General features: G+C 53.3%; 3 protein-coding genes and 1 long non-coding RNA gene across 5 annotated transcripts; 2 read left to right on the top strand and 2 right to left on the bottom strand.

The window, feature by feature from the left end:
* The first annotated feature begins 71 nt into the window (after positions 1-71).
* Positions 72-18,995, top strand: LOC136571530 (uncharacterized). 2 transcript variants are annotated; one of them, XR_010785713.1, is made up of 5 exons: positions 72-430; positions 710-815; positions 1,349-1,496; positions 3,025-3,234; positions 16,255-18,995. It is a non-coding gene; the product is annotated as an uncharacterized lncRNA (long non-coding RNA). The 2 variants fall into 2 exon arrangements; XR_010785712.1 differs by lacking the exons at positions 72-430; positions 710-815 and having other exon boundaries at positions 837-1,496.
* Positions 4,811-8,004, bottom strand: LOC136571529 (nuclear mitotic apparatus protein 1-like). Its single transcript, XM_066571982.1, has 7 exons — positions 7,503-8,004; positions 7,204-7,422; positions 6,979-7,103; positions 6,642-6,885; positions 5,764-5,854; positions 5,543-5,676; positions 4,811-5,342 (listed from the first exon to the last, which is right to left on the bottom strand). Exons 1-5 carry the CDS (start codon positions 7,647-7,649, stop codon positions 5,840-5,842), a joined length of 750 nt encoding a protein of 249 aa, XP_066428079.1. The 5' UTR covers positions 7,650-8,004; the 3' UTR covers positions 4,811-5,342; positions 5,543-5,676; positions 5,764-5,839.
* On the bottom strand, positions 8,328-12,753 carry LOC136571528 (nuclear mitotic apparatus protein 1-like). Its single transcript, XM_066571981.1, has 5 exons — positions 12,617-12,753; positions 12,215-12,337; positions 10,618-11,205; positions 9,918-9,959; positions 8,328-8,940 (listed from the first exon to the last, which is right to left on the bottom strand). The coding sequence occupies exons 1-5, from the start codon at positions 12,734-12,736 to the stop codon at positions 8,842-8,844; spliced, it is 972 nt and encodes a 323-aa protein (XP_066428078.1). The 5' UTR covers positions 12,737-12,753; the 3' UTR covers positions 8,328-8,841.
* Positions 18,996-20,820: 1,825 nt separating the features above from the next.
* On the top strand, positions 20,821-23,113 carry XNDC1N (XRCC1 N-terminal domain containing 1, N-terminal like). Its single transcript, XM_066567729.1, is given in 5 exon segments — positions 20,821-20,910; positions 21,319-21,581; positions 21,686-21,757; positions 21,759-21,804; positions 22,487-23,113. Coding segments are annotated over 5 exon segments (750 nt in total). The 3' UTR covers positions 22,766-23,113.
* Positions 23,114-25,103: the final 1,990 nt, after the last annotated feature.

The following is a 25,103-nucleotide window of genomic DNA, read 5'->3' as shown; positions in this document are numbered from 1 at the left end:
ACCGCCGCGCGCTGTTCCGGACAGGGCGCAGATGGCTCCGGAGCTCCGCCCGCGGGGGCTGTAGCGCGCCGTAGTCAGCGGGCTGCGTGTCCCGTCCCCCGAGGGCTGCGTGTCCCGTCAGGCCCCGCAGCGGGCCCGGCCGCGGCCCGAACCGGAGCGCGGTCGGGAGAGCTGCTCACGGGAGGCGGGAGCGGCGGGGATCGGGGCTCACGTCACTTGGGCGGCCGAGATCGGTGCGATCGGGCTGGGCGGTGACTCGGGAGCTCTGCGGTCAGGCACTGGCTTGGGCAATGGCGTGGCGAGGCTGTGGGGCACAGCCAGGGCTTTAACAGGCCTGGGAAAGCGGGGAACGACTGGAGAGCTACAGCGATAGCGGAATAGCGCTGAGGCGTTGCTCGTGCCTCTGGGAACACGGGCCGTGGAGCTGCGGGTAAGGACGTGAGGGCACTGGAGAACAGGGCTGGGGCGTGTGGGTGGTACCCGGGTGGCAGAATGGGGCGCTGTGGGCTGAGCTGGGGGCACAGGAGTGGCCGAAGGGAGCTGGGGGATTGTGACTCAGATCTGGGGGTTGCTGCTGGGTCGGTAACCTGAGGGGTGGTGGGGCAGCTCCGGGGGGCACCGAGGCGGTGGGGTGGGACTGGGGAGCTGCTGAATGGTTCCAAAGCCAGGAGATGCCCAAGCTCATCAGACTCTCCTCTCTCCCCACCAGACACCAGAGGCTTCCAGAGGAAAGTTACACTCTTGGCAGTGTTGTCTCCAAAGGCTCCTGAATGGCTCTGGTTAAAATCAGCTGTGTGGTGTCCTTCTCCTCCCAGGTGCCTGGGGGTTCCCTCTGGGGGGCTGGGCGTGGGGCTGATCCCTCTGAGCTGCCCGGGTCTTGGGAGAGGTGGGTCAGGGCATGACAGGGTGCAGTACTACCTCACCTTGTTAAGCTGAAGGGCAAGGATTCACATCATTCTTGCTCTCTCAAAATGGGATGTTGGTCCTGTAGGTTAGCAGAGAATTCCATGCTTCTCCCCATGTCCAAAACAAGCTAGAGCTGGAGGGGAGGGTGTTTAGGGAGGGGTTGGTACATGATGCTGTGTCCCTGCTGTGTGTGCAGGACCCCAAGTACCCCAAGGCAGAGAACCTGCTGAGTGAGGACAGCATACAGCCCTGGCTTGGCTGCCCCAAGGATCACAGCAGGCAGCTGAGTGTGGAGCTGTGGCAGGAGACAGCCAGTCCCATTGGCTGTGTTGACATTGATAGTTCCCTGTTCCCCACTCCCGTGCAGGAGCCAGGGCCATGCCCCACAATAGGGTCAGCAGCTCTGAGCCCCCTTGCCCCTGTCCTTCTCACTGCTCCCCAGGGAACTACAGCTGTGCCTTTCTGCAGTCTGAGGTGGGATGCTCCTCATGGCCCTGCGACCAGCCCTGTCACACCTTGGTGCCCACTGATGACACCAGCTGATTCAAAGCTGGACCAGAATCGCTGCAGGGTTCAGATGTTTTAGGAAGGTAAGGATTGATCCAAAGGAAAAAGGCATGGGGAAGAGCTGTGGGCCTGGTCATGGCATGGAGCTGATATGGGGAGATGGTGATGGAATGGGGCTGGCAGTAGCATGTGGCTGATAGGAGGGTAGAAGAAGGACAGGTAGGGAAGAGGACAGGTAGACCAGGGGTTAGGGTTGTTTATGGGCTCAGGAAAGCTGTACCAGCTCTGCTTCCCTGCCCTTTCTCGTGCCCATAATCCCCCAGATGTCCCGGGTGGCACAGCAACAGAGCCACAAGCAGAGCTAGGAGTGGTGTTGGGACAGTGGCCAGTGCTCTTCCCCACAGCAGAGCTCAGAGCTGACGGTGGGGCAGACATGGGAGCACGTGCTGTGACAGCTGCAGCTGGTCTGAAGCTGCACAGTTAAAATTGGCCATAACAGACCCAACTTGGCCAGCCTGGTACATTAAAGAGTAGAGGCAAACAAGTTCCTGGGTAAGACAGTGATGAGTTGGATTCAATCTCCAACACGGGAGCCCAGCCAGTCCCATTCAATCGTGAATGCAGACATCAGCTGGCCAGTGAGCTGGGCGGTGCTGAGACCCCAGCCAATCAAATGTTCAAGTGCAGGAATTCTGAAGCCCCTCTAAAAGGGGGTGCCCCTCAATAAACTTTGGCTCTTGTTGCAGGAACTCAGTGTGTTCAGTCGTGTGCCTGTCTCCAACAGTCTGCAGCTCACCTGCAGCCAGCCCTTCAGTCCATGCAGCTGCTTTGGGCTCTCCTTCATCCGCCTGCACAAACCACGGGGGCAGGAGCCTGACCCCCCACAGCCCCCCCAGACACAGTGGGTGTCCCTCACACTTCCATGTGTCCCTCTCCGTGGGGAGGCAGCAGGAAGGGGCTGCCCCTCCACGGACACCACTTGTGCCCCATGGAAAGCCCAGGAGGTGCTTGCTGGGCTGAGCTAGGGGCTGTGCCCAGAATGCTGGGCACAAGGAACCTCTCTCGATTGCCTGGGGCCTCTCCTTGTCCCACAGGAGGATGCTGAGCTCTCAGACAGACCCTGGTGCTCCAGCTCTGCCTTTCACAGGGCTTTCTTTCCTGAATCATGCATTTACGTGGCCTGACATCTGCAAACCTCATCCTGTCCCTGCACAGTGTGGCCTGGAGCTCCTTGATGTGCTTCCTTGGAGCCCAGAGCCCCAGCTCACACCAGCCTTGTCCTAATGTCACCCTGTTTTTTTAAGATTTTCTAAGCCTTCTGATGTTGACATTCGTGTAGGGAACTTTCTCACGCACTTTCTGTAAATAACTCATTGTTTTGCATTCCTTTATGGAGGAGGAGAAAGTTGATAGACTGTTGGTCTGTCCAGTGTCATTGGAGAGGTGGCACTGTCACCTTCCAATCCACTGTCACTCTTGGAAAACTATAAATGTTGGAGTCAGAAAAGAAGCTTCCCTTTTTTCTTCACCTTGAGAACAGCGAGGTGCCCTTGTGTTCTTTCGTGTCCGATAGCAACACCCTCCTGCAAGGCTGCCCCTCCCTATCCCCAGGAGATCCAGGGAGGAGAAGCAGCTGAGGAGGCACCTGTGGAAGCTGGAAGGGGCTGCCTGGAGCTCAGCCCACCTCAGCCACTGTGCCTGGATGGAGCTGTTGACAGCACAGAACCAGAACCAGGCACCGAGGCCCAGAGCTGGCAGGAGCACCCTGGGGGGGTCACCTGGAGCTGCTGGCCAAGGATGTGGGAGGTCCTGCAGTGCCAGGTGAGTGAATCTGCACAGCTGTGTCCTGGGCTGGCCCCCAGCCACTGTGGGCAGCAGGGCAGGGGGGAATTCTGCCCCTCTGCTCTGCTCAGCTGAGAGCCCAGCTGCAGAGCTGCCTCCAGCTCTGGGACCCCAACATCAGAAGAGTGTGGAGCAACTGGAATGAGCCCAGAGGAGGCTGTGGAGATGCTCTTGAGGGCTGGAGCCTCTCTACTGTGGAGACAGGCTGGGACATGCAGGGCTGCTCAGCCTGGAGACAAGAAGGTTCTGAGAACTGGCAGCCCCTTCCACTGCCTAGAGGGACTTCAGAAGAGGGACAATGGCCTGGGAGGACAAGGCAAGGGGTAGTGGCTTCCAAGTGACAGAAGACAGGGTTATATGGGATATTACAAAGAAATTCTTCCCTGTGAGGCTGGTAAGACACCAGCACAGGTTGTCCAGAGCAGCTGTGGCTGTCCCATCCCTGGCAGGTAATCCCAGGGTCACTGTCTTCGGCTGCCCTCACCCTGGCTGTTTACTGCTCTCAGCCTTTCCCAGACAGTTCTGGGCCCAGCCCTTCACTCTTTTGGGCTGGCAGGATGTGGCATAGGGTACCTCCAGCATGTTACCCCTCTGCAGGGCCCCAGCTGCCACCTCAAGGACGCCCAGGGTGAAGGAACAGCCCAAACCTGTGGCCCCCAAGAGAGACAAGGCAGGAGAAATGACAGAGGACAGGCCAGCATTGAGGGGGACACAGCTGTCTGCCCCAGCTGCTTGGCAGGGCTGTCCTCTGGTGGCCAGTAAATGGGCATAGGGGTGGCAGTTCTGTAGCTGGGACACATCACTCCTGCTGGTGCCCTGGCACTAGAGGGGCATCACAGTCTATTCCCAGGCTGCCATAAGAATCATCAGGAAGGGTGTCAGTCATCATCCCAACACTAGTGAGCTTGTGACAACCATATCACCTTCCCTTTCCACAGGCCACTTCCTGCTGAATCTGCTCCCCCCACACACGCCTCCCACTGTGGAGAAGAACCTACTGTAGCCTGGCCTTCCTTGTCCCCTGATGCCTGGCTGCCCTGCCCCATTTGCCAGCTGCCCTTTGGCATGGCAGAGATGGAGCAGCATGCCAGCAACTGCAGGGAGACACCAGGGGCCCTGTCCTCACCCCAGCACCTGCAGTAGGACAGCAGAGCTGGGGACAAACCCTGTGTCACCACCCCTGAGGGCTGAACCTGCAGTACTCCAAGGGGCAGAGACACTGCAGCCCCCGGACATCTGTGGCAAGGCTGGTGTGAGGATGGAGAAGGTGCTTCCAGCCCCGTGGCCAGGTTTGCTGGGGTTTGAAGCACTGTAATGGCAGGGGTTGCTACTGGAGAAGAGGAAGTTAAAGGAGAAAAGTAAGAAGGACAGAAATCTGCACTATGACTGCTTGGGGACACTGCAGGGTCCCTGGGTGAGCATCCTGCCTTGGGACACCCTGTGTAGTTCAGTGATGTGATAGGACAAGGAGGAGGTCATGCTTTTCCTCCCCTCAAGCCCTGATTAAGGTTCCCGTGCATGTGGACTGTAGGAGCAGGAAGCCAGGAGCCCCAGAGCAGGTGAAAAATACACTTTATTTACAAGTAGAAACATTTAAAAATGCTGCCTCAGCTTCCCTGGGAGGAACAGGAGGACCGGGCAGGTTGGGGGGTCCCACACACAGGGAGCAAAGGTGGTGACCCGAGGGATGCTAAGTTTCACCTCTGTCCCTGTACCTGAGGCTGCAGAATATCCCTGGGGAGAGCTCAGCCCCTCCAGCTGCAGCCTGGTGCCAGCCCCCGCACCCCTGTGTGTTTCCAGCCCTCACCCTCTGTGCATCCCCTTGCCTTGGGTCCCGGAAGGGTTTAGGATGACAATGGGTACAGGAAGGGCAAGGGGCCCTTGCCGCGCCCAGGGCACCCCACAGTTGTCAGTGGGATACGCAAGGCAGTCGTGTGGGTGGCCCCACCTGTTCACCCTCAGTGCTCCTGGGCCCTGGGGGGGGCAGGAAGAGGTGAGGGGGTGCAGGTGGGAGGCCAGGGCAGAGCCAGCACGCAGGGACTGGGGAAACCTCAGGATCGCTTGTCCTTGCGCAACTGGCGACTGGCCTGGAAAGGACAGAGCGAAGACGGGAGGTTAGGGACCAAGAACGTGACCGAGCCCCATGCTGGGACCTGCTGCTGCCATAGCAGCCCAGGGACAGCAGGACTTTGCCCCTTGTCCCCATGGCCTGTATGAACCCAAGGCAGGAGCTGGGGGCGCTGAGCATGAGCGCAGCAGCGTGCCCAGGGGGTCAGGCAGTACCTACCTTGCCCTTTGGGGTCATGGCAGTGGCGATGCGGGACGAGCGGCAGGTGCCGCTGGAGGCTGTGGGAGTGCTCCTCTGGGCCATTGCCTGGGGGGGTTGAGTATGCTGAACGCCATCGACTGGCACCTCTGAGCCTGCAAAAGAGGAGCAGGACCATTAGCTCAGCGTGGGGCAGGAAAGAGGGCTCCCTCCCAATCACTCTTTTTCCCTCTGAAACTTACTGGTGTAACCACTGCAGCTCCGCAATGCGGTTCCAGTCATCCATCTGCTCTGGCTCATCCTGGCACATGCCCAGCTTCATGGTGCTCTGGCCTAAATCCAAAGCAAGGAAAGATGAGGGGGCTTCCAGGTAAGACCTGACTCCCCCAAGGCAGGGCAGAACCCCACAGCCAGCAGTCCAAGTGCTCCCCGCCCATACACACCGAGGCTGGAGCTGCTGGTCCGCTGCAAGCGCAGGGAGCTACGGGTGACTGGTCGGTACCCAGGGAGGCCCAGCAGTACTGAATGGCCAGGGGTCTTCTCTGGGGAGGAGGCCTTGAACACTTCCAGGTATGGGGCAGTCACAGCTTCTCTAGGCAACCTCACAGGGAAGAATTTCTTCCCAATATCCCATTAACCCTGCCCTCCATCAATGGGAAGCCACTCCCCCTTGTCCTGTCACTCCAAGCTTATGTCCAAAGTCCCTTTACAGGTCTCTTGGAGCCTCTTTAGACACTGGCAGGGGCTCTAAGGTCTCCCTGGAGCCTTCTTCTCCCCACTTTCTCAACCTATCTCCAGAGCAGAGGGACTTCAGCCCTTGGAGAGCTTCTGTGACCTCCTCAGTCCTTGCTCCAGCAACTCCATGTCATTCTGACATTGGGGCCCCAGAGCTGGAAGCAGCTCTGCAGGTGGGGTCTCAGCAGAGTGGAGCAGAGGGGAAAAATGCCCACATTGCACCGCTTCCCACTGTGCTGGGGGGATCAGCTGAGGACATGGCTGGACTTTAGGCTGCCAGTGCGCATTGACAGGTCATGTTCAGCTTTTCAGTTCCCAGCATGCTGGGTCCCTCTGCAGTGCTGCTCCTGATCCCTGCATTCCCCAGCAGGGGCCCCCTGCTCACATCTGTCATGGTGATGTTGATGGTGGTGCGGCGCCGGGCAGAGCGGGTCTTGCAGCCGGAGTCGAGCGAGAAGTCTCCCGGGAAGTTGGCGCTGCTCTGGAGCTGTGACCGCCTCTCAGAGAGGATGGGAGTAAAGTAGAGACTCTCCAGGGATGACTTCGTCTGGGGCAGCCGCTGAGACAGCAGTGACTCTTCACTGTCTGACGGCACCACTGAGACTTCCAGCTGAGAGCTGGCAGCCTTCCTGCAGAGACAGGGGGTGAGGGTAGCACCAGCAGGCTGACCAGGCCTGGGAACGGTGGAGTTTTGGGGTGCTGGAAGCAGATGGATCTGGTACCTGGGGGAGCTGAGCTGCTGTGCCTCATTGAGGCTATCAGTGCTCTGGTCAGCCACACTCTCAAAGGAAGCCTCATGTCCCTTTACTGTGGCAGTCTTCTCCTGGAACTTGCTGAGTTCCTGCACCTGAATGGGAAACAGGGAGGAATGGATGGATCTATCCTCCAAGTGAGGTGGTGATGGAAGCAAGGACAAGGAGGGTGAAGCTCAACTATGCCACACCCACCTGAGCTTCCAGGCTGCGAATCTGGCTGGTAAGAGTCTTGCAGCTCATCTCAGACTCCTTGGCCTGCAGGATGCTCTCCTGTAGCTCCTTGGCTAGCCTCTCTGATTTGCTCTGAAGCTCTGTGTTCTCTTCCTGCAAGTGCTCCATGGCCTTCAGCTTCTCTGATAGCTCCTGGTTCTGCTGCTTCTTGGCATCATAATGACTTTTTGCCTTCTCCATCTAGGATATAAAGCAGAGGAATCCTGTCAAGGGTCCCAGCAGTGTCAGGAACAGCAAGGCCATACCAGCCCCCAGCATACCTGCCCTTTGTAGTGCTCAGCTGCCTGCTCCTTCTGGGTGAGCTGCACCTGCAGCTCTGCTACCTTCTCCTGATGGCTTGTGACTGCTGCCTGTAGCTCCCCTTCTAGTGCTGTTGTCTTATATATCCATGAGAGTTCTATTATCATTATGGTGCAAGGATTCCATAGCCTCAGAGTTTCCTATCTCCTCAATGTTTCTCGCAGGCAGCTCCTCTGAGCACTGACTGTTCCTGGTCCTTGCAGCAGCCAGCTGACCTCTCCAGCTTCTCTGACCCCAGTTCCCATCATCCATTCTTTTATACCACTTGTTCTTATTGGCTACAGGTGTTGCCTATTATCATACAGCCTGCTCCTAATCTTTAGTAATAGGGTCCAGCTGCATCTCATTGGGGGATAAGATTACATTCTACATTATCTTCATTTATCCATGCTCTGTCCCCCTACAATTCCCCCTTTTTCTTTTCACCACAGAGTTGCATCATTGCCAGAAGTACATATTCAAATAAATTAACATTATGACATATTTATACATTTCATTTAGAACTAGGAGTTATACAAAGGTTCAAACAGCATATCATAGTACTGATATATATATATTTCTAAATGTTAGTTCAGTTCTATAGCTTCTCCCAGCTTACAAAGTAGTTATCTTTAAGGTCTTTTACACTCATATTTAACAAATAACAATAGCTGTAATTGATACATTTTGCCAATCCTGTTTCCCCAAATCCACAGGGTTATATGGTCAAATCCAGTGGTCAAATCCGGCTTCCCAAATCCACGAGGTAATATGGTTTTTAATCCCGAATCCACAGGGCAATACAGTTTAGTAGTCAAGTCCTTTTTTCCAAATCACAAGCTCATTTCCTGAATCACAACAGTCATATAGTTTAGTATTTGAATCCACAGGTCCCGAATCCCGTCAGGGCCACCACTTGTTGTCTTATAGATCCACAAGAGTTCTATTATGGCGCAAGGATTCCATAGCCTCAGAGTTTCCTACCTCGATGTTTCTCGCAGGCAGCTCCTCTGAGCACTGACTGTTCCTGGTCCTTGCAGCAGCCAGCTGACCTCTCCAGCTTCTCTGACCCCAGTTTCCATCATCCACTCTTTTATACCACTTGTTCTTATTGGCTACAGGTGTTGCCTGTTATCATCCAGCCTACTCCTAATCTTTAGTAATTGGTTCCCGCTGCAATTCATTGGAGGGTAAGATTACATTCTACATTATCTTCATTTATCCATACTCCGTCCCCCTACAGAGTGCCTGTGGGCAGGGAAGAGACGGGCTTAGAGGCAACCCAGGTGAGCCCCCTGGCAGCACCAACAGCTCCAGGGCTCAGCCCCCAGGGTTTTGGTCCCTCTTTACTTTAACTCTCTGCTGCTGGGTCCAGGTGGCCTTCTCATGCTGTGTCAGCTTTTTATTCAGCTCATCCACCTGGAAGAAAGAACATGGCTTGGTGAGACCAGCTCCAGCCACAAAACTACAATCTTCCTGTGGGGCAGCACAGCCCCTCCTCTCTAGCCAGCTCTAGGGCACAATGAAGAAATTTCCTGCCACAGGGCGACTGTTCAGCACCACCCACTGCCAAGGAAGATCCCAGGACATGCCAAGGTGACAGTCACCCACCCCATGTTAATCCTTACAGCCAGGCTGGCTGGAGCTACCCAAGCAGAAGGAGCAGTCACGGGCTGGAAGCAAAGCCTCTGTTAAGTCCCCAGTGCCCAAGCACTTGCAACCTGGAGTCCCACAGGTCATCCAGCACTCTTGACACAGGGAGCTGGCTGCTGCAAGTTCTGGCCTGGCCATGCTCTCCCAGCTCCAGGGGATGCTTGAGGAGCCCTCAGCCCCCTGCTCATAGCCACAAGGTCTCTGCAGAGTCCTGGGCAGCTCTGGCTGGGACTGGACAGGGAAACGTGGCTTTTCCAGCATTGTTTCCCAAGTGCTAACTCCTACCACATCGGAGATCAAGGCTGCTCTAGCCACATCTGGCCCATGCTGTCTGAGCACAGCTGTTCCTATCGGTTGTGCCAAGAGCTGGGCCTTGGTTAAAGGTGGGGGAGAAGCCATCCCAGCACTGGGATAGTCCTATGATAGATAGTCCTATGCTGAGGAGCCTGCATGCTCCTGGCAGCCACTTGCTGCATGTGCTGCCATGGGCCATATCAGAAGCCTTGCCAAGTTGCAGGCACTAATGTGAGGGAGCAGGTGGCAGGATGGGAGCCCAGTTGCTACCCCCTGGTGCTGAAGGTGCCCAGAGACTTGGAGCCAAGGGCCCCATGGCTGGGTCCATGCTGTGAACAGTTCACAGTGCTGTACAGTACAGTACAGAGGAGAGGGTGGCTCCAGCAGGAAGTGACAAACAAGGAGGGCTGTGCACTGTCACTGAGCAGCCAGCTCGTGGTCTGTGTTACCTGCTTAGTTTGGTCCTTCTGGATTATCTCCAACTGCTCCACCTGCAAGCACAAAAAGTAGAGGTGAGTACACAGCTGAGACATAGGCTGGTTTTCATACAATCATGGAGTCATTTAGGTTGGAAAAGCCCTCTGAGACTGAGTGCACTGCCAAGACCACGTCCACATGTCTGTTAAATCCCTCCAGGGACAGGGACTCTACCACTGCCGTGGGCAGACTGTGCCAGGGCTGGACAACCCTTTCAGGGAAGGAATTTTTTCCTAATAGCCAACCTAAGCCTCCCCAGGCACAACTTGAAACTATTTCCTATTGTCATGCCACTTGTTAACTGGCAGAACAAGTTACCTGGAAGACCCCCATCTGGCTGCATCCTCTTTTCGGGGAGCTGTTTCACCCTTTCAGGGGAGAGACAGTCCCCCCCCAGCCTCCTTTTCTCCAGGCTTAGCCCCCCTCCCAACTCCCTTAGCTGCTGCTCATCAGACTGCTGCTCCACATCATTCCCCTGCATTGCTGCCCTTCTCTGGAAACACTCCAGCACCTGCATGTGACAGTCCCTTTCACACCTAGAAATGCGTCCCAGGCCCCTAGTCCCCGTGCTGAGCAGGACATGGATTCAGGGCTGTGCAGAAGGCTGAACACATCCCTTTGCCAGGAGGGTTTCCCCATCCACATCCCTCCTGCTGGGAGTAGAACCCCTACCCGACTTGTCAGTCTCTGCTTCTCTTCCAGGAGTTTCTTCCTCTCTTCCAAGGCTGCCCCCTTGCTGTTCCAAGACTCCTGCAGGGCCCGCTCCTTTTCTGCCAGCTGCTCCCGCAGCGACCGCACCTCGGCCGCCTCCAGCTTGGCCTGCGCTAGCTCGGCTTGCAGCGTGGACACAGCTTTTGCTCTCTGCTCCAGGTCCTGGCGCTGCTGGCTCTCTAGGGAGGCGTGCCTGGCCCGAGCGCTGTCGAGCTCCTGCTGCAGAGCAGCCAGGAGCTGCTCCTTCTGTAGGCACTTGTCCTGGCAGACCTTTGCCTCCTGCCGCAGCTCATCCTCCCGCTCGCTCTGGCTATGCCGGTCCCTCTTCAGGGCCTCAATGGTCATCCGCTGCTTCTCCAGCTCGTCCTGGCACCGCTGCACCTCCACCTTCATCAACGAGCACCTCTCGGCTGCACGGGAGGCTGCGGTGGCCATCTCAGTCTGCAGCACCCGCAGCCTCTCCTCCAGCTTCTTGCTCTTCTCTGACTCAGCCAGGATCAGGCGTTTCAGCTCCTTGCTCTCCCCTTCCTTCTCTTTCAGCTCCTCCAGCTGGCAAACAGAAGAGTAGGGAGACTGCATTGGGTCTGACTGAGACAGAGAGATGGGTACTGCTGAGCAGTACCCAGAACACTGGTGTGTTATCAACACCTTTCCAACTACCCATGCAAAGCACAGCACTGTGAAAGCTTCCAAGGGAAAATGAACTCTTAACCCACCCCAGCCAGGGTCTGGGAGTGGGCACAATGAGGCCAAGCAACGCAAATTAACCAAAGGGATATTCCACACCATATGATGTCAGCTCAGATATAAAAGCTAAGGGACATGGGAGGAATGGAGGGCATTGTTTTAGTGTTTGCCTTCTGGAGCAGACACTACACATGCTTAAGCCCCGCTTCCCAGGAAGTGTCTAAACAACACTCACTGATTGGAAGTAAAGATTAGCTTTTCTCTTTGCTTATACACACAAACTTTCACTCTTTTTGCTTTAAGTAAATTGCCCTATCTCAGCCTACTAGTTATTCTCCATCTTATTGTTCTCTCCCCTGTCCTGCTGGGAAGGGGAGTGATAGCAGCGCTTGGTGGGTGCCCGGTGCCCAGCCAAGGTCAGACTACCACAGGGGCAAAACATGCACCTCCTAGGTGTTACTCAAGCTGTAGCCAACAGGCTCACCAGAGCCCCATGTGCTGCATCCCACTGGGAGCTGCCCAGTGCCTGCCTTCCCTCTCACCACACCCCAAGGGCACCTTGCTTTTCCCTCAGCCTTGTGCCACTCTGCTCCCTTGGACCAAACACCTTCTTTTCACTGTGCAGGAGACGCTCTCTTCACAACCAGTTAATATTGTGGCAGGCTGGGGAAGCTCCCTGGCAGCAGTATTTGCAAATTCAGCCCAAATGGAGCTCTCCCAGAGTGCTCAGCCCCACATCCCCTATCCAGCAGCAGAGAGCAGCAGGCTCTGCCCCACATGCCTTTGCCATGCATCTCCTGGCACCTGCTGCTCTCTCCAACTGGAGTTGTTTACCATTCAAGCCCTCGAAGCTGCAGGAGCCCCAGTGTACCTTCAAAATGTCCCCCATGACTTCCCCCTTCTCCTGGGCACTGCATTCCTCCAGCTTGGCCAACTGGTCCTCCAGCATCGAAATCTTTCCCTGTAGAATCTCAATTTTCTCTTCTGAGCATTTCTGGAGACAGAGATAGGACTGAGCATGGTGCAAGACAGAAGAGCCAACCAATCAAGGAGAGCAGCCTGTCCCACCCTGGGGAGCCCTTCCTTAGTTTCAGGGAGAGGCTTCCCACAGGAGCTGACAGTTACACAGCTTCTCCCTGTGTGCTGGCAAAAATGGGCAGGAGGGCTCCTGGCTGCTGCACCCTGCTTGCACTTGCCGTGTCCCCCAGCTGGGGGGGGACCCTGGGGAAGCTACGGGGGGCACCCACCCCCACCACCCCCCAAGCCCCCTGACCTTATCCTGCATTGCTGCATGCAGCTCCTTCTCCAGCTGCCGCTGCTTTTCCTGCGACTGTGCCATGGCACTGTTGTGCTCCTCTGAGAGCTCATTCAGGGCTCGCTGCAGCTGGACCATATTGCTGGCGATCTCCCGCAGCTGCCAATGAAAACCCACCCAGTCCACAAGAGAGGCAGAGTGTGCCTTTGCTGCTCAGGGCTCTGCCCACTCCCCATTCCCAAGAGCTGCAGCACACATGGGCATCCTGGGCTCTGGGTGTTCACCACATGCAGGCAGCTCCACCCAGCCACCATTCCCCCACCAGAGTTCTGTTGTCATATTTCGAAAGCTCCATACCTTCTCAGTGATTTCTCATGGGCAGCTACTCACAGCACTGCCTCTTTCTTCTTCACAGCACAGCCAACAAACTGCATCTCTCTTCACAATACAAGCAACAAACTCCAACTCTCCTCTGGACCAGCTAACCCACTCTTTTATAGCACTCTTCCTTATGAGTCACAGCTGTGGCCTATCAAGGGCAGGCCTGTTCCTAGTCTTTGGTAGTTAGGACAGCTGCAACTCCTCAGGGGCAAGATTACCTTCTGCACCATCTTTATTTTCTTACATTTTATTCCCACACAATTCCCCCTTTTCTTTTAATGACAAAGTTGTAGCATCTCTAGAAACATATGTTTGAGTAAATTGTTATTATGAAGTATTCACACATCTCACTTAGGACTAATAGGGTACAAATGTTCAGGCTACATGTCACAGTAAGATCATCAACCTAAGGCTTTTCGTAAACTAATGTTGTGTTTACTATCTTTTGCAGGGCCCTTTGCAAAAGATAGTAAACCCAGGACAATCATCTTTTGTGTAATTTCTGTTGAACTCTGGAATGTGTCTGTGCCCTGACCTTGATTTATTACTCAAACTTACATTACATATTATCAGAAACTCTTACAGTTACACATCTAGAATATGGACAACATCAATAGCTCTACAACTCTATAAAGGCAACTCACAAGAATAAGTTAAGGGCTATATATTAGGATAGTAACAAATCAACAGTTACATAATTTTATCAATAGCTATACAACTTGAACAACATCGATCCAGTACCTGTTGAGTGTACTTATGCTTATGGAATATAAACTTTTACACTTATGCCTAATCAAAGATTAACAGTTGCAATTCACAAACAAAATGCACATGTTTCATCAGCAAACAAATCCACCATGCTGAATGATAGAGCTACTCTGTCCCCAGCTCTGACTGCTGTTTTAATATCTCTCTTCTTCCTTTTACAGTTTTTTGTTGTATTAGTTGGCCACTGCAAGCCTCTCTTGCCCTGCTGTTTTCCATGTAGATGAAACATTCTGTTCTTCACTTGATATGTTATTTCCCATTGTGTCCCCAGCAGCTCCCCTGTACCCCGGGTGTTGAAGTCTGTCAGGTCCAGACCAGGCAGCCTCCCCTGCTGCTCTCAATGCTACGCTGGGCTCCATCTCTGGCTGCACCTTGCCCTACAGCCCATCCCGAATCACATCAGGTTACTGTGGAGATGGCCACTATACAATTTTAGAAGGCTTCTCTTACATGTTCTCGGCTCATGTAGCAGCAACTTTCCCATTGTGTCCTGCTGCACACGCTGCCATTCAGGGGGAACCCAGCACCATCCTGGGTCCCCCCTCTGGACTGGAGCCATACCTTGGCAGGGGGCACAGGGCTTGCTCCAACATGACAAATAAGCAAAGTACGTAGCATCCGCTCCACATATCCAGCACTCTTCTTCTTGGGGGTGGTGTCTCATACATTGTCCAGACTTCTAGTCTCTTAGGTCTGCTTGGCTATAACTCATCTGGATTTTTAGGCTCTGAGGCTCTTGGTTTGCCTGACTCCACTATCTTATTTCTCTTAGGTCTGCAGTCATCTTCCTGAATCACCTTGGGATCACATTACTTAATATTTAAGTCCTTTTTCCCAAACCACCACAGGATCACCTCCTTACTGCCCTCTCTACCCAAATCACCACAGGATCACATCCGAATCACGCCGGGGTCACCATAGTTTGTCATCATATTTCCAAAGCTCCATACCTTCTCAGTGATTTCTCATGGGCAGCTACTCACAGCACAGCCAACAAACAACAGCTCTCTTCACAACACAAGCAACAAACTCCAACTCTCCTCTGGGCCAGCTAACCCACTCTTTTATAGCACTCTTCCTTACGAGTCACAGCTGTGGCCTATCAAGGGCAGGCCTGTTTCTAATCTTTGGTAGTTAGGACAGCTGCAACTCCTCAGGGGCAAGATTACCTTCTGCACCATCTTTATTTTCTTACATTCTGTCCACCCACAGAGTTCTTATTTGGATCAGGATCCAGAGCCCAAGGCAGGCTTGGTCACTGGGTCAAAGACTGCATTAGCAGAACCATAAACATCCCAGCATCCAGCACTGCCATCAAATCCTCCCCCCGGGCTCCATCACAACCAGCTGGGCTGTGGGGACATGGAGAGGACACTGCACCCCGTACCTTGAAGGAAAGATCCCCATTCTCCTCGGAGAGCTGGTTGATTTTTCGGTCCATCTGGGCTTTTTCGGTCTTCAGGTCCTGGCACTGCCTGAAGGCCTCGTGCAGGCGCCCCACCAGGCTGTGGGAAAGGAGGTGCTTAAGGAAGGGCTTAAGGAGCTGGTGCATGCTGGCAGCAGGCAAGGATATCACCAGGGATCGCTGCTGCTGGATATTGCCACAGAAACTAAAGGTTCCCAGGGATCTCCATGCCTTGCTGTGACTCTGCCATCAACCCAGCTCTAAACCTGGCTCCCAACAGGTGGCAAAGCAGAGTAGAGATAAGCAATGTTTGTGCTTTGCAGAAGCCCAACTGCTCCAAACTGAGAGCAGAGGCAGCTGTGGGACTCCAGCCACCCCCCTGCAAAGGGAAATAAGTAAGGAAAGGACAAAAAAAGACATGGCACTTCCAGTGGAGTTTGGGCAGCCTTCCTGAGTAAACAATGGCACAGGGACAGAGCAAAGACCAGGATGCAGTGTGACAGGTGATTTCAAGTGTGTGACAAAGCCCAGTACATGGGATCAAAGTGAAGGCCTGGGAAATGGGCTGGAGTCAAGAGTTAACTGTTTGGTGTATTTTCCAAAGTGAGGGACAAAATTATTTTCTTGTCTGTATTTACACCGTGTCCTATGCTATGTTTATATTTGGGTTGCTCCTGGCTGATGCTTTTAACAGAGCTACAGGAGATAATACTGTTAAAGCAATGCAAGGATGGTTTGGAATTTCCCTAAAACCACAGGAAATTCAATCTGATAATATTTCTCACTTTACTGTCAAAGGTGTGCAGGATTGGGCAGAAGGTGAAAAGATTAAATGGACTTCTCACACCTCTTACTATAGATGGGGGGTAAACGAGTGTTCCAGAATCACTGCTTTTTGCCTGACAGCTCCAAGCATAATTCCCTCACTACAGAGACCAGATGGTTTCAAGCTCCCAGCACATTACCCTGGACAACCTGGTTTTGGTGGACCCCCTGCTGCTGTAGGGGAAGTATCACTGCTGTTCAAAACCTCTCTGACAACTCCATCGTTCTAACTTCTTCTGCCTCTTCATGGCAGAGTCTGTTGTGTTTACTTTTTCAGAAGAACTCCGAGGGACACGAAGACCTGATAAACCATGATAACACTAGTTAGATGGACAACAGAAATAATGTTTTCCCTTCCCTTTATGGTAACACCCGGTGATGATATTACATATGACATGTAAATTAATTGAACTTGAATAAATTGGCTGTCACAATTAGAGATTTGATCAAATTACAGCAACCACTGCAGTCGTTCTTATAGGCTTTTGTGAACACACCAGTGGCTGCTATCAAACATATTACCAAACTGGGAGAAGGTAAATGTAAATGACCACAAATTGGTAAGTGATGCACTCGGTGCTACACAAAACAATGTTTCTTTGGCTCTCAGTGGTATCCAGGCACAATTGTGGATGCACTCAGTTTCTGCTTCAATTATAAGAGAATTGAAGCAGGCACTTTTCCCATTGAAATTTGGAAAATAATTTGGAACAGTGCCACTGACTTTGAAAGAGAATTCCAATCCTGGTGGAACCTAGTGAATTTTGACCTATGACCCCATTTGAAACAGAGACACAGTTTTTGTGTTAACCATACGCAATGCCTCAGGGCACTTGATTTTCCCTGTTATAGCATTAGAACGGAATTACGACGGAGCTATTCTCTATCTTTCTGAACATAGAGAATGGGCCTGTCAAATTGGTAAGAAATGGCAAACTGGTAATTTGGAATCTTGTATTGCCCGAGAACAACAAGGGCTCATCTGTGAAAGCAATGCAATCATAGCTCAAGACATTTGTTTAGACACAGAGCAAAATATCTGTCATTTTGAAATTCGTCCTAACGAGACTTCTGAAACAGTTCTTCTGTACATAGGCAATAGATGTGCATGCTTTAGAACCATTTGTGATTTTGTATTCCTAGAAAATAAATATTGTAGTAGATACTAAAAATCATTCAAATTTTTGTGCTTGTAACTTTACCAAGATTACAGGATGTGATTTCTCTTATGAAGCTCCAGTTACCTCTCACTACCTATTGCAATCTAACTACACACTGATTCACAAACTGATGCCTACTCCTATTGGGATGAATCTCACTTTGGTAAGACAACTGCTGCTCTATCGAGACTTAGTTGAAATCCTCGAGAAGATTAAGAAAAACAGACAGAAAACTCTGGTAACTGTTCATCACAATGTGAGACAGATACACCATGTCAGGGAAAGAGTGGAGGAAGATGCTGAGCAAAAGTGGTGGGATACTCTTTTTTTGGTGCTCTCCTACTGCCATGAGTGTCTTGAACAGTGTGTGTCATTCCATTGTTATCCTTTTGATTTTAATTCTGTTTGATTTTATTTTATCAGCAGTCCTAGTTGTTATGAATTAGAAGATGGTGAAACAGCTGACAAGATTGACATCTATAGTTAATGCACACAACTTGGCTGATGTCCCCTACACTGTGGACATCCCCAAGACATTTGACACAAAGCAATTATGAATTAAGCATATGTGTTTTAGAGTAAATCCTGATTCCCGTTTATGATTTTGTGAGAATTACTTTCAAATTTCAGTGAATTGTTTTAGAAAGTTATTTTTAAATTAATACTTGTATTATGATTTGTTTATTGCTTTTTGCTTTTGATTATTTGTCATTTGTTTTAGCCATTTAAAAAATGTTATAAAAATAATATTGTTGTAATTAATCAACCATTTGTGAAAATTGTTACGATAATCAATATTAATTATGTTTATTGTCTCCCTTTTTCCCTTCTTTTTCCTATCCTTTCTTTTCCTCCTTTCTTGCTCTCTCTCTCTCTCTCTCTGTCAAATTGTCTCTATTTTTTCCGGCTTATACTACTAACGTACAGCAAATCCTGAAGACCTACCAGCGACATTTCATAGCCCTGCTGATGAAGATCCCTTCAAGACAATCGTGAGTCACAGGGTAGTGTGAGAGTCTGTCTGAAATATCCCTCATCTGCCTCACGATCGTCATTGGGGAGACCAGCAAAGAGAAGACCCTCCCCCGTCTTGAAAATCTCTGGCTTTGTAGGAGAAAGTTACACACGCCAAAGGCCCTGAGACCTGAGAGCACAGTGCTAAGTTATTGTTTTCACAGGTCTTGTTTGCTGTATGCTACACTGAGCCCAATGAGAAGGGGGCACCGGACCCTGTTTGCAACAATAGCCTTGGAAGCTGTCCCACCTCTCGGCCTGGCTGACTTCTCCCGAGTTCAGGTGGTCTCCCACAGAAGACCCTCACCTGTTTTACAACCACCGTGACAGACAGACTGGGATGTAAGAAACCTCTCCATCAAAGACCAAGACATGAAACCCCTATGTGAAAAGGCCCCTCTCCTCCTTCCAAGGACTGGGACTGAAACCCCCAACCCAGGGGAGGTGTGTGGGGGGAGGCAAGCTGACCAGAGCGAGATCTTTGCCTGCAGGTGTGACCACTGGACCAAGAAGACAATGGCTCTCGTTTACTGCTGAGAACATGGACTACCTGTTACATCTATTCCTTATTGTATCTCTTACCCCTCCCTCACAATTTTCAATAGAGTTATCATAATAAAAACTTCTGAGTTAGCTAGAGATTTTGAGATCTCCCAGATGTAACAGGCGGATCCTTGACTGGACTGGACCAAAGGATTTCATCTCTACATTTGGTAGCTATACCCCCCTCTTTCTCTCTCTCTTTTCTCTCTCTTTCTCTATCTTTTTCTCTCCCTTAATCCCTCTATGCCATTTTGCTGTGGTCATTCAATAAAGGTATATTTGTTTTGATTATTACTGCAAATCCCCTGTGCCGTGTTGGTTCTTTTGCAGCCTGAGATCAATCCACGAACCATCACAAACCCCGTTCATAAGGATGGATTGTGACACACACACAAGCTGGATTATCCTGAGCCAGCCCAGGCCCCATGCAGCCAGACCCACTCTGCTACACCCATCTCTGGGGCAGGTTCTCCTGCCTGGATCCCCAAGGAACTGCTGCCTTAAAAATCTAGGAACAAAACAACACACATACAAAACAATTTCCATCAAGGAGGTAATATAAAAGCTGGTCTTTAATTGGAGGCCTCCGGGGGCAAATATGGAAAAATGCCTCCACTGGAGACAGGGTTTAGTGGTGGCCTTGGCAGAGCCAGGGCCATGTCCCTACCATGAGTGGCTCATCAGCAAACTGCTCTGCCCAAAGAGCTGCCAAGACCTCAGGACAGCACAAGCAGATAGGTTTTGCTCCAACAATTTATGGAATCACAGGAATAAGCAGTCCTATGTGCACCTCTTCATTCGCTGCCTCCTTGTGATGCCCACTCTGCCAGGCCCTGATGGAGTGAAAAGTGGGAATTTCACTTCTGAGGATCAGAGATTTGGATCTTCCACATTTTTACATACAAAGTCACCAAGGAGTATCTTAAAATATAACCAGCAGCAACTCAAGAGTGACTGATCTGGGATTCAATCCTCCCATCACCCCACTGCACCGCTCTCCAGCAGCAACACAAGGCACAGGGCAGAGGTACAAGCTCCCACAGCTCAGCCACGCACTAGGGAATCTCCACAACTGGGCCCTGCCAGGAATCTTCTCCAAAACAACCACCAGCATCTGACAATTTTTAAGCCACACCACCAATTCTTGAGGAAAGGCACAAAATATTACCTGACTCTACAAGCTAAGTGAACTTAGGACCCCTGTGCAGCTGCTCCCACAGTGCAGACAGGATGGAACCAAGTTCTCCTGGTTCTTTACCGGTGGGAAAAAAAAACACCTCCCAAGCACGAAGCACAGGGGACGGTGAAAAGCCACTGCAAAGCCCGGGGCAGCAGTGCCGGAAAGTGGCACGTACCTGTGACAGAGCACCCACCCTGCTTCCAATTCCATCTTTCCAGACAGATTTTTTTCCAGTTCTGTAATTTTTCATCCCCAGGAATATTTAAAGCCAGCATGGGAACAACAGCGATGCCTCCATGGCTGCCCTCCTGCCCCCAGAGCCCGCACTGTCCCTGCCCCATGGCCCCTCCGAAGCTCCCAGTGCCACCCTGCCCCTGTCCTCCCACACCAGGATCCCCCCCGCCCTAACACTCCCCACACCCATTTCCCCAAAGCTCTACAAGCTCAAAGTGACCCAGAGTCGCCCCTGTCCCATTCCAGGCACCCTCCGAGGCCCTCAGCGTACATTCCTACTCCGTTCTCCCGGACCCCGCGGGCTGCGTGTCCCGTCCCCCGAGGGCTGCGTGTCCCGTCAGGCCCCGCAGCGGGCCCGGCCGCGGCCCGAACCGGAGCGCGGTCGGGAGAGCCGCTCACGGGAGGCGGGAGCGGCGGGGATCGGGGCTCACGTCACTTGGGCGGCCGAGATCGGTGCGATCGGGCTGGGCGGTGACTCGGGAGCTCTGCGGTCAGGCACTGGCTTGGGCAATGGCGTGGCGAGGCTGTGGGGCACAGCCAGGGCTTTAACAGGCCTGGGAAAGCGGGGAACGACTGGAGAGCTACAGCGATAGCGGAATAGCGCTGAGGCGTTGCTCGTGCCTCTGGGAACACGGGCCGTGGAGCTGCGGGTAAGGACGTGAGGGCACTGGAGAATAGGGCTGGGACGTGTGGGTGGTACCCGAGTGGCAGAATGGGGCGCTGTGGGCTGAGCTGGGGGCACAGGAGTGGCCGAAGGGAGCTGGGGGATTGTGACTCAGATCTGGGGGTTGCTGCTGGGTCGGTAACCTGAGGGGTGGTGGGGCAGCTCCGGGGGGCACCGAGGCGGTGGGGTGGGACTGGGGAGCTGCTGAATGGTTCCAAAGCCAGGAGATGCCCAAGCTCATCAGACTCTCCTCTCTCCCCACCAGGCACCAGAGGCTTCCAGAGGAAAGTTACACTCTGGCAGTGTTGTCTCCAAAGGCTCCTGAATGGCTCTGGTTAAAATCAGCTGTGTGGTGTCCTTCTCCTCCCAGGTGCCTGGGGGTTCCCTCTGGGGGGCTGGGCGTGGGGCTGATCCCTCTGAGCTGCCCGGGTCTTGGGAGAGGTGGGTCAGGGCATGACAGGGTGCAGTACTACCTCACCTTGTTAAGCTGAAGGGCAAGGATTCACATCATTCTTGCTCTCTCAAAATGGGATGTTGGTCCTGTAGGTTAGCAGAGAATTCCATGCTTCTCCCCATGTCCAAAACAAGCTAGAGCTGGAGGGGAGGGTGTTTAGGGAGGGGTTGGTACATGATGCTGTGTCCCTGCTGTGTGTGCAGGACCCCAAGTACCCCAAGGCAGAGAACCTGCTGAGTGAGGACAGCATACAGCCCTGGCTTGGCTGCCCCAAGGATCACAGCAGGCAGCTGAGTGTGGAGCTGTGGCAGGAGACAGCCAGTCCCATTGGCTGTGTTGACATTGATAGTTCCCTGTTCCCCACTCCCGTGCAGGAGCCAGGGCCATGCCCCACAATAGGGTCAGCAGCTCTGAGCCCCCTTGCCCCTGTCCTTCTCACTGCTCCCCAGGGAACTACAGCTGTGCCTTTCTGCAGTCTGAGGTGGGATGCTCCTCATGGCCCTGCGACCAGCCCTGTCACACCTTGGTGCCCACTGATGACACCAGCTGATTCAAAGCTGGACCAGAATCGCTGCAGGGTTCAGATGTTTTAGGAAGGTAAGGATTGATCCAAAGGAAAAAGGCATGGGGAAGAGCTGTGGGCCTGGTCATGGCATGGAGCTGATATGGGGAGATGGTGATGGAATGGGGCTGGCAGTAGCATGTGGCTGATAGGAGGGTAGAAGAAGGACAGGTAGGGAAGAGGACAGGTAGACCAGGGGTTAGGGTTGTTTATGGGCTCAGGAAAGCTGTACCAGCTCTGCTTCCCTGCCCTTTCTCGTGCCCATAATCCCCCAGATGTCCCGGGTGGCACAGCAACAGAGCCACAAGCAGAGCTAGGAGTGGTGTTGGGACAGTGGCCAGTGCTCTTCCCCACAGCAGAGCTCAGAGCTGACGGTGGGGCAGACATGGGAGCACGTGCTGTGACAGCTGCAGCTGGTCTGAAGCTGCACAGTTAAAATTGGCCATAACAGACCCAACTTGGCCAGCCTGGTACATTAAAGAGTAGAGGTAAACAAGTTCCTGGGTAAGACAGTGATGAGTTGGATTCAATCTCCAACACGGGAGCCCAGCCAGTCCCATTCAATCGTGAATGCAGACATCAGCTGGCCAGTGAGCTGGGCGGTGCTGAGACCCCAGCCAATCAAATGTTCAAGTGCAGGAATTCTGAAGCCCCTCTAAAAGGGGGTGCCCCTCAATAAACTTTGGCTCTTGTTGCAGGAACTCAGTGTGTTCAGTCGTGTGCCTGTCTCCAACAGTCTGCAGCTCACCTGCAGCCAGCCCTTCAGTCCATGCAGCTGCTTTGGGCTCTCCTTCATCCGCCTGCACAAACCACGGGGGCAGGAGCCTGACCCCCCACAGCCCCCCCAGACACAGTGGGTGTCCCTCACACTTCCATGTGTCCCTCTCCGTGGGGAGGCAGCAGGAAGGGGCTGCCCCTCCACGGACACCACTTGTGCCCCATGGAAAGCCCAGGAGGTGCTTGCTGGGCTGAGCTAGGGGCTGTGCCCAGAATGCTGGGCACAAGGAACCTCTCTCGATTGCCTGGGGCCTCTCCTTGTCCCACAGGAGGATGCTGAGCTCTCAGACAGAGACCCCCTGGTGCTCCAGCTCTGCCTTTCACAGGGCTTTCTTTCCTGAATCATGCATTTACGTGGCCTGACATCTGCAAACCTCATCCTGTCCCTGCACAGTGTGGCCTGGAGCTCCTTGATGTGCTTCCTTGGAGCCCAGAGCCCCAGCTCACACCAGCCTTGTCCTAATGTCACCCTGTTTTTTTAAGATTTTCTAAGCCTTCTGATGTTGACATTCGTGTAGGGAACTTTCTCACGCACTTTCTGTAAATAACTCATTGTTTTGCATTCCTTTATGGAGGAGGAGAAAGTTGATAGACTGTTGGTCTGTCCAGTGTCATTGGAGAGGTGGCACTGTCACCTTCCAATCCACTGTCACTCTTGGAAAACTATAAATGTTGGAGTCAGAAAAGAAGCTTCCCTTTTTTCTTCACCTTGAGAACAGCGAGGTGCCCTTGTGTTCTTTCGTGTCCGATAGCAACACCCTCCTGCAAGGCTGCCCCTCCCTATCCCCAGGAGATCCAGGGAGGAGAAGCAGCTGAGGAGGCACCTGTGGAAGCTGGAAGGGGCTGCCTGGAGCTCAGCCCACCTCAGCCACTGTGCCTGGATGGAGCTGTTGACAGCACAGAACCAGAACCAGGCACCGAGGCCCAGAGCTGGCAGGAGCACCCTGGGGGGGTCACCTGGAGCTGCTGGCCAAGGATGTGGGAGGTCCTGCAGTGCCAGGTGAGTGAATCTGCACAGCTGTGTCCTGGGCTGGCCCCCAGCCACTGTGGGCAGCAGGGCAGGGGGGAATTCTGCCCCTCTGCTCTGCTCAGCTGAGAGCCCAGCTGCAGAGCTGCCTCCAGCTCTGGGACCCCAACACCAGAAGAGTGTGGAGCAACTGGAATGAGCCCAGAGGAGGCTGTGGAGATGCTCTTGAGGGCTGGAGCCTCTCTACTGTGGAGACAGGCTGGGACATGCAGGGCTGCTCAGCCTGGAGACAAGAAGGTTCTGAGAACTGGCAGCCCCTTCCACTGCCTGAAGGGACTTCAGAAGAGGGACAATGGCCTGGGAGGACAAGGCAAGGGGTAGTGGCTTCCAAGTGACAGAAGACAGGGTTATATGGGATATTACAAAGAAATTCTTCCCTGTGAGGCTGGTAAGACACCAGCACAGGTTGTCCAGAGCAGCTGTGGCTGTCCCATCCCTGGCAGGTAATCCCAGGGTCACTGTCTTCGGCTGCCCTCACCCTGGCTGTTTACTGCTCTCAGCCTTTCCCAGACAGTTCTGGGCCCAGCCCTTCACTCTTTTGGGCTGGCAGGATGTGGCATAGGGTACCTCCAGCATGTTACCCCTCTGCAGGGCCCCAGCTGCCACCTCAAGGACGCCCAGGGTGAAGGAACAGCCCAAACCTGTGGCCCCCAAGAGAGACAAGGAAGGAGAAATGACAGAGGACAGGCCAGCATTGAGGGGGACACAGCTGTCTGCCCCAGCTGCTTGGCAGGGCTGTCCTCTGGTGGCCAGTAAATGGGCATAGGGGTGGCAGTGCTGTAGCTGGGACACATCACTCCTGCTGGTGCCCTGGCACTAGAGGGGCATCACAGTCTATTCCCAGGCTGCCATAAGAATCATCAGGAAGGGTGTCAGTCATCATCCCAACACTAGTGAGCTTGTGACAACCATATCACCTTCCCTTTCCACAGGCCACTTCCTGCTGAATCTGCTCCCCCCACACACGCCTCCCACTGTGGAGAAGAACCTACTGTAGCCTGGCCTTCCTTGTCCCCTGATGCCTGGCTGCCCTGCCCCATTTGCCAGCTGCCCTTTGGCATGGCAGAGATGGAGCAGCATGCCAGCAACTGCAGGGAGACACCAGGGGCCCTGTCCTCACCCCAGCACCTGCAGTAGGACAGCAGAGCTGGGGACAAACCCTGTGTCACCACCCCTGAGGGCTGAACCTGCAGTACTCCAAGGGGCAGAGACACTGCAGCCCCCGGACATCTGTGGCAAGGCTGGTGTGAGGATGGAGAAGGTGCTTCCAGCCCCGTGGCCAGGTTTGCTGGGGTTTGAAGCACTGTAATGGCAGGGGTTGCTACTGGAGAAGAGGAAGTTAAAGGAGAAAAGTAAGAAGGACAGAAATCTGCACTATGACTGCTTGGGGGCACTGCAGGGTCCCTGGGTGAGCATCCTGCCTTGGGACACCCTGTGTAGTTCAGTGATAGGACAAGGAGGAGGTCATGCTTTTCCTCCCCTCAAGCCCTGATAAAGCTTCCAGTGCATGT

Source organism: Molothrus aeneus, chromosome 2 (assembly GCF_037042795.1).
Source record: "Molothrus aeneus isolate 106 chromosome 2, BPBGC_Maene_1.0, whole genome shotgun sequence".
NCBI classification, from domain to species: Eukaryota; Metazoa; Chordata; class Aves; order Passeriformes; family Icteridae; genus Molothrus; species Molothrus aeneus.
The sequence above is the reverse complement of the archived record's forward strand: the minus strand, read 5'-3'. Positions and strand labels throughout refer to the sequence as shown.

Coding starts and splice junctions, on each gene's coding strand:
- LOC136571528 (XM_066571981.1), bottom strand. CDS start 12,736: ATGGTCCAGCTGCAGCGAGCCCTGAATGAGCTCTCAGAGGAGCACAAC. Junction 12,338..12,616: donor ATGCAGCAATGCAGGATAAG/GTCAGGGGGCTT, acceptor CTCTGTCTCCAG/AAATGCTCAGAAGAGAAAAT. Junction 11,206..12,214: donor TCATGGGGGACATTTTGAAG/GTACACTGGGGC, acceptor TCTGTTTGCCAG/CTGGAGGAGCTGAAAGAGAA.
- LOC136571529 (XM_066571982.1), bottom strand. CDS start 7,649: ATGATAATAGAACTCTCATGGATATATAAGACAACAGCACTAGAAGGG. Junction 7,423..7,502: donor CTGAGCACTACAAAGGGCAG/GTATGCTGGGGG, acceptor TTTATATCCTAG/ATGGAGAAGGCAAAAAGTCA. Junction 6,886..6,978: donor CAGCAGCTCAGCTCCCCCAG/GTACCAGATCCA, acceptor CTGTCTCTGCAG/GAAGGCTGCCAGCTCTCAGC.